The sequence below is a fragment of the Macrotis lagotis genome, chromosome 2, assembly GCF_037893015.1.
Source record: "Macrotis lagotis isolate mMagLag1 chromosome 2, bilby.v1.9.chrom.fasta, whole genome shotgun sequence".
Lineage (NCBI taxonomy): Eukaryota > Metazoa > Chordata > Mammalia > Peramelemorphia > Peramelidae > Macrotis > Macrotis lagotis.
In genome coordinates this window covers 242793914-242800100 of record NC_133659.1, presented here as the reverse complement: position 1 = coordinate 242800100, position 6187 = coordinate 242793914, and the positions used below count along the sequence as shown (strand labels likewise).

Below are 6187 nucleotides of genomic sequence, written 5' to 3'. Positions count from 1 at the left end.
GGCGTCGCGCGGCACGGGGCGCCGCAGGAAGCGGAAGTGGCGGGTGACAGAGGGCCTCCCTCCCCGCGGGGATTCTCCAGCACGCACGCGCACACCCGGGCTGCATTGCCGGTGAGTCCGGGGCCCTGGAAGAAGCTCCGGGAGGCGGTGGCAGGGCGGCCGGGGGAGTGGGGAGATGCCGGGTCGGGAGGAAGAGCCTTGAGGCAGGACCGGGAAGTGAGTGCTTCCCGGCCTGACTCGGGGACCCCGCCCCGCCCCGCAGATGACCATCCACAACCTCTACTTGTTTGACCGAGATGGGGTTTGCCTGCACTACAGCGAGTGGCACCGGAAGAAGCAGGCGGGGATCCCCAAAGAGGAGGTGACACGCAGGACCCGGGGGGGGTGCTGCCCTCTCCCGAAACCTCGCCCCGGCCCCCCACACTTCCCTTCCCTTCCCACTCTGGGCCGTGAACCCGGGGGAAAGAATCCTGGGTTCTACGCACTATTCTGACCTCGGCCAACCCTACCCTGCCTCAGTTTCCTTGTAGGAGATAATTTGATCTCTCCAGGCTTCATTTCCCTTCTCCATAATTTGGACATAATACAGTTCTTCCTCCCAGGTGAAGAAAGCACTTGACTGGCACTGCATAAATGTGAACTGTTTGTTGTTATTCCCCGCTGCTCTCAGGAGTACAAGCTGATGTATGGAATGCTCTTCTCCATTCGATCTTTTGTCAGCAAGATGTCACCTGTGGATATGTATCCTAACTAGGGTGGGAAATGGGGTTTAGGCTTCTTGGACCTACAGAGAAAAGAATCCTGGAGGAGAAACTGACTTACCATAGTTTTGAGACAGTGTAATCCGGATTGGAGATCATACTTAGTGGAAGAGACTAAGGAAGAAAATGAAAAAAAAGGGTTAGAGCTGGCAAGGAAAGGGTACAGGATTCCAAAGCCCTTCATTAGAACATTGAATGAGTATAGCATGATACAAGGATGGAGAGAAAGTAAGATATTTCCATCCTTTTCTTCAAAGTTTTTGCAAAAGTAGGTATTTTTTGAAAGAAGATTTGGTTTCAAGCCCTGCCTCAGACATGTGAACTTAATGAAATCTCTAGTACCCAGGTAATTCTCTAAGATAATAAGTTATAGACTAGTTTCAGATTTGCATCAATGAAAGAAGTTTCCTATATGAGATGTACCTTTAGCAATAAAATTATAGGTCTAGCACAGATATGTTCCTTAACATCCATTCTGCAGGAAAGATGGATTCCTGGCTTTCCAGACAAGTCGCTACAAACTCCATTACTATGAGACACCCACTGGGGTCAAGGTTGTAATGAACACCGACCTGGGTGTAGGACCCATTCGGGATGTTCTGCACCACATCTACAGTGGGGTCAGTGTCTTCTTCCTCCCTCCCCATCAACATTTCCAAGTTTCTTCATACTCTAGTGGACTCAGCTCCAAATTCTCCATTCTTTTGGTTCTCTATGGCATAAACATCTGAAAAAATGATCAACAGAACATTTATTGAGCAAATACCATGTGCCAGGACCTGTGTACACACAGTACAAAAACAAAAATGAAATAGTCCTCGCCTTCAAAAAGCTTACAATCTATTTAGAAAAAAGTCTCTGACAAGTTAGGCGATTTGCCTTTACAGCTGATTTAGCTGTAAAGGATTTGGGTAAGCATAGCAGAGAATTAGAAAACAGAATTTCTATGGGATAGAATTGTAAGCCGAAGCACCGGAAGAAATCCCCACATCAGTAAGACCTCAAGTACTAGAATAGACTGAAATGTTGAAGTGTGACAGAGTTTGGTCATAACATAACTTCAAAATTGAGATTTCATTGTGATGGGTACTCCCTCCTCAAATTGTCACACCTCCACAACTTAGTAGATGTTTTCTCATAACTGCTTATAGCCAAAGGGAATTCTCAATTTGGTAGCCAAACTACTCTAAAATTAGTGAGCTTTGGGGTGGCTAGGTGTCGTAGTGGATAAAGCACCTGCCTTGGAGTCAGGAGCACCTGGTTCAAATCCGGTCTCAGACACTTAATAATTACCTAGCTGTGTGGCCTTGGGCAAGCCACTTAACCCCATTTGCCTTGCAAAAACCTTAAAAAAAAACAAACCCCTAGGTTCAAAATTAGTGAGCTTGTCCTTAGATCTCAGGCATATAGTCTAGACTGCTACTCAAAACTTTTCTATTTTGGAAGGATCTAATAGAGGGTGTGTCCTGCTAACATGAAATGAGGCCTTAGAGTAGGACTTGAGTGGCGGTTAATCATAAAATATTAATGATATAATTGTAAAATGTTGGTTAAGGTCAGTGGAAAGTTGCTGATTGGTTGAAAACAAGGACTGTTTCATTTTTGCCTTTGCACTTTGTTCTTGGCCTATAGTAGGAACTTAAATTGTTGATTGATCATTTTTTCTCGTGTTACTGGTACCAGATATTTGTATTGCCATATATTATTCCTATCCCTGACTGCGACCAATCCGTCTCCCAGTCCAATCCATCAGTCAACAAGTATTAAGTGCCAGACATTGCACTGGGTGTTGAATAGATAAATGTAATAGTAAGAGTCTCTGAACTTTTACATTATCCTAGGGGAACACAGCCTATTCACAGATAAGGATATTTACTTTTCAAGTGAAAGGTAAGGGCAGGAATGGGTACTAACAACTGGAAAAATTAGGAAAATTCTCTAGGGATGAGGCACTTGAACTGAGTCTTGAAGGGAATTGGGAGTTCCAAGAAATGGGAATGGGAAAAAGAACTCCAGGAATAGGTGGACAATCTGTCCAAAGACATTGGAGGTTAAGGATAGAATATTGTATAGAGGGAGTCATAAGCAGACTTGTTTTATTAGAACATATGTGAGAGAAAGTAATATGTTTTGTAATCAGCCAGGAAAGTCTAGGGCCACATTGTAAAGGTCTAAGTAGGAATCTGTATTTAGTTTTTAGGCAGTGTGAAAACATTCAAGCTTTTGTAGCAGTGGATATCTGATCTGATCAAACTTTTGGAACATCATTTTGGCAACTAAGAGAGAAGGAATTAGAGATTAGAAAGATGTTAAGGTGAGAATAACAAGGCTTGGCAGCTAATTGGATATGGATGGGGTGAATGAGACTAAAGAAATGAAGCTGATTGTTGGGTGGTAAACCTGAATGCTTGGAACAATAGTGATATCTTCCACAGAAATTAGGATGAGGAGGGGTGCATTTAGGTGGATAAATAATGAATTCTGTCTTAGATGTTTTGAATTTGAAATGCTTATGTGACATCTAGCTGAAGATGCCCAAATAGTAGTTGGCAATTGCTGAGCTCTTTATTGCTAAACCCATTGGCTTTTTTTTATCTCTGCAGTATTTGACTGCTACCCATCCCTTCATCCTAGATACTTTTTGCCTCTGGTTTTCATGACACTGCCCTATTGTGATTTCTTTCTTGTCTGTTGGACCAGGTCTTTTGGACCCAATTTCCTCTGCAGAGTTATCATTCATATTCTGCTTCCTATGTTTAGATATGTCCCAGTGCTCTGACCTGAGCTCTCTTCTCAGTATACTATTGATCATATAAGCTTCCTATCAGCTATCATCACTCCAAAAATCTACATATTCAGTCTTAATCTTTTTCCTGAATTCTAGGCTTAGATTACCAGTTGCCTAATGGACATTTCTCCCTGGATGTTCCATAGGCATTTTAACTCAATACGAATGAAACAACTCATTATCTTTCCCCTAAACCTCCTCCTAAATTTCTGTATTTCTGTTGAGAATATCACCATTCTTCCACCTGGAATTTTGCAACCCAGAAGTCAGTCATAATTCCCATGGGTATCTGAAACCTACCATTCCCAAAGCAGTTTGAAGTGAGGATAGATAATGGGGTTAGGACAGCTCCTATGCCATTTTTTTGCATATAGGTCATTATAGGGAGTGTTATAGCCTGTATGCAAAACCCTATGATGTTACATCCAAGTGTCAATTCCCGAGATAGTTTATCTGTCTTCATTTGTTAGGTGCCTTACTGTGTTGCCAAGGGGCAGCTAGGTAGATACAGTGCAGGATCCTGAAGGCAGGAAGACTGTCTTCCAAAGTTCAAACCTGGCTCCAGACATCTACTAGTTGGATGATCCTGGGCAGATCACTTAACCCGATTTCCTTTGGTTTTCTTTCCATAAAATGAACTGAAGAAAAATGTTGTTTGTCCTTCATTCTTGAAGAAGACCATGACATCAGGAAGGTGATTCCATGACAAGCACATGAATTGGATTTGAGGGAGAGGGCTATGCTAAGTCACCAGTCTCACTTTCTCCTCCATCTGGCTCCAATGGCAGATAAAAATCAGGACAACTAGAGATGGCCCAGGATGAGAGGCAATCAGGGTTAAGTGACTTGCCTAAGGTCACACAGCTAGTAAGTGGCAAGTATCTGAGGCTGAATTCAAACTCCCATCTTCCTGACTCCAAGCCAGTGCTCTATCCACAACACCCACTGGAGAAGAACATAGCAAACCAATTCAGTATCTTTGCTATGAAAACCCCAGTTGGAGTTATGAAGAGCTGGACACAATTGAACAACAATATGTGTATCAAGCACTGTGCAAGGTGCTGGGAATACAAATACGAAAGTGAAAACAGTCCTTAAAAAATAGCCTGCCCTTAAGGAGACTACATGGTCAAATATGCTATAAGAAGATACAAAAAGTAAATGTAAGGTAATTTCAGGGAAGTATATAGAGTAAGTTTGAGGATTAGAAGAGGTCTAATGTTGGAGGAGTTGCTTGAGCAGAGTTGATGAGGCAGTGTATACCATGCATGGGGAAAGCCTCTGCAAAGGGAGATGAGAGATACAGTCTCATGAGAAATAATCTAGAGTGGCCAGAAAGTAGAGTTTATGAGGAGAAGTGATGTGGAATCAATCTGGAAAGGTAGATTAGAACCAGAGTGTGAATTCCAAAAGGAGTTTGGTCAGACATGTATGGCTAGATTGGAGAGGTGATACAAAATTGTAGTTCAGTTGAGGCTAGATTTGAATTTGGGTCTTCCTAACTTCAGATCGGGCACTGAATCTACTGGGATACCTAGCTGCTCCCATAGAGATAAGGAGACCAATTAAGAGTCTAATAAAATAATAAAGATTCGAGAGGTGAGGAGGGCCTGAACAGAGGAAAGAGAAGAGAATGCATTGGAGAGATGCTTTGGAAGTTGGAAAGGGCAGGACTTGAAACTGACTGGATGTGAAGACTTGAGGATGAGGAAAAGTGGAGGATGCCTTCAAAGTTGTGAGCTAGGGTGACTAGCATGTTGATGGTACCATCTGTATAAAATAATAACTATTCATATGGTACTGATGATAGTATCTGTATTGGAATCAATGATTCCCCACGTATCCCCACGATCCCTCAGAGCCCATTGACTGCTACAGGCCCTCCTTTCAGCACAGAGACTTTTTCTAAGTTCTCAGGATCTCAGACTTTATTGTATTTGAACCTGAATTCAGATCCTCCCTCAGACATTTACTATCTCTGACCCTGGGCAAATTTAGTCATCTGTAAAGCCGTAATAATAGCACTTATGTGCCCAGTGATGTTGTAGGTTCAAACCGAGATAATATTTGTAAAGTGCTTTATAAATGCTATCGGGTATCATCGTTTTTATTATCATTATGCTTAGAACATGGGGAGTGATATTCACTTTATCCCCACGATTTGGGAGAAAAGGAAGAGAAAACCTAGAAAGAATGGGGGTTTAAGGGGACCAAAAACTTTGGCCTTTTCTCCCTCCCCCACCCCGTGTCCCCACTGACTTGTCTCTCCACCCCCTCCTTCCTTCTTCCATAGCTGTACGTGGAGTTGGTGGTGAAGAACCCCTTGTGTCCTTTGGGTCAGACTGTGCAAAGTGAACTTTTTCGCAGTCGGCTGGATGCCTACGTTCGATCGCTCCCCTTTTTCTCTGCCCGGGCTGGCTGAGACCGGCGTTCCTCTAGCTCGATCTTGTTTGCTTTCGTCTCCTCCCCAGTCCTGCTCAGCCTGGCTTCTCCAGAAAAACCGGGACCAATTCCCTTCCGGACTCTCAGCCCCCGTTTCCCTTTGCTTCTGAAGCTCTAATCCCACCTAGACTACGTCTTTCCAGTCCCCTTTCTGGCTGCTGTATTGAGAACGGAGAATAAAACTTCAACCCGCCCC

At 43.4% G+C, this 6187-nt stretch overlaps 1 protein-coding gene across 1 annotated transcript; it reads left to right on the top strand.

The window, feature by feature from the left end:
- Positions 1-4: 4 nt before the first annotated feature.
- Positions 5-6184, top strand: TRAPPC1 (trafficking protein particle complex subunit 1). Its single transcript, XM_074225552.1, has 5 exons — positions 5-111; positions 263-361; positions 671-741; positions 1243-1381; positions 5843-6184. The coding sequence occupies exons 2-5, from the start codon at positions 263-265 to the stop codon at positions 5969-5971; spliced, it is 438 nt and encodes a 145-aa protein (XP_074081653.1). The 5' UTR covers positions 5-111; the 3' UTR covers positions 5972-6184.
- The last annotated feature ends 3 nt before the right edge of the window (positions 6185-6187 follow it).

Excerpts from the sequence above, each read along its gene's own strand:
- TRAPPC1 (XM_074225552.1), top strand. The coding sequence starts at position 263 with ATGACCATCCACAACCTCTACTTGTTTGACCGAGATGGGGTTTGCCTG. Across the intron at positions 362-670 it reads CGGGGATCCCCAAAGAGGAG|GAGTACAAGCTGATGTATGG; the intron begins GTGACACGCAGG and ends CGCTGCTCTCAG. Across the intron at positions 1,382-5,842 it reads TGCACCACATCTACAGTGGG|CTGTACGTGGAGTTGGTGGT; the intron begins GTCAGTGTCTTC and ends CTTCTTCCATAG.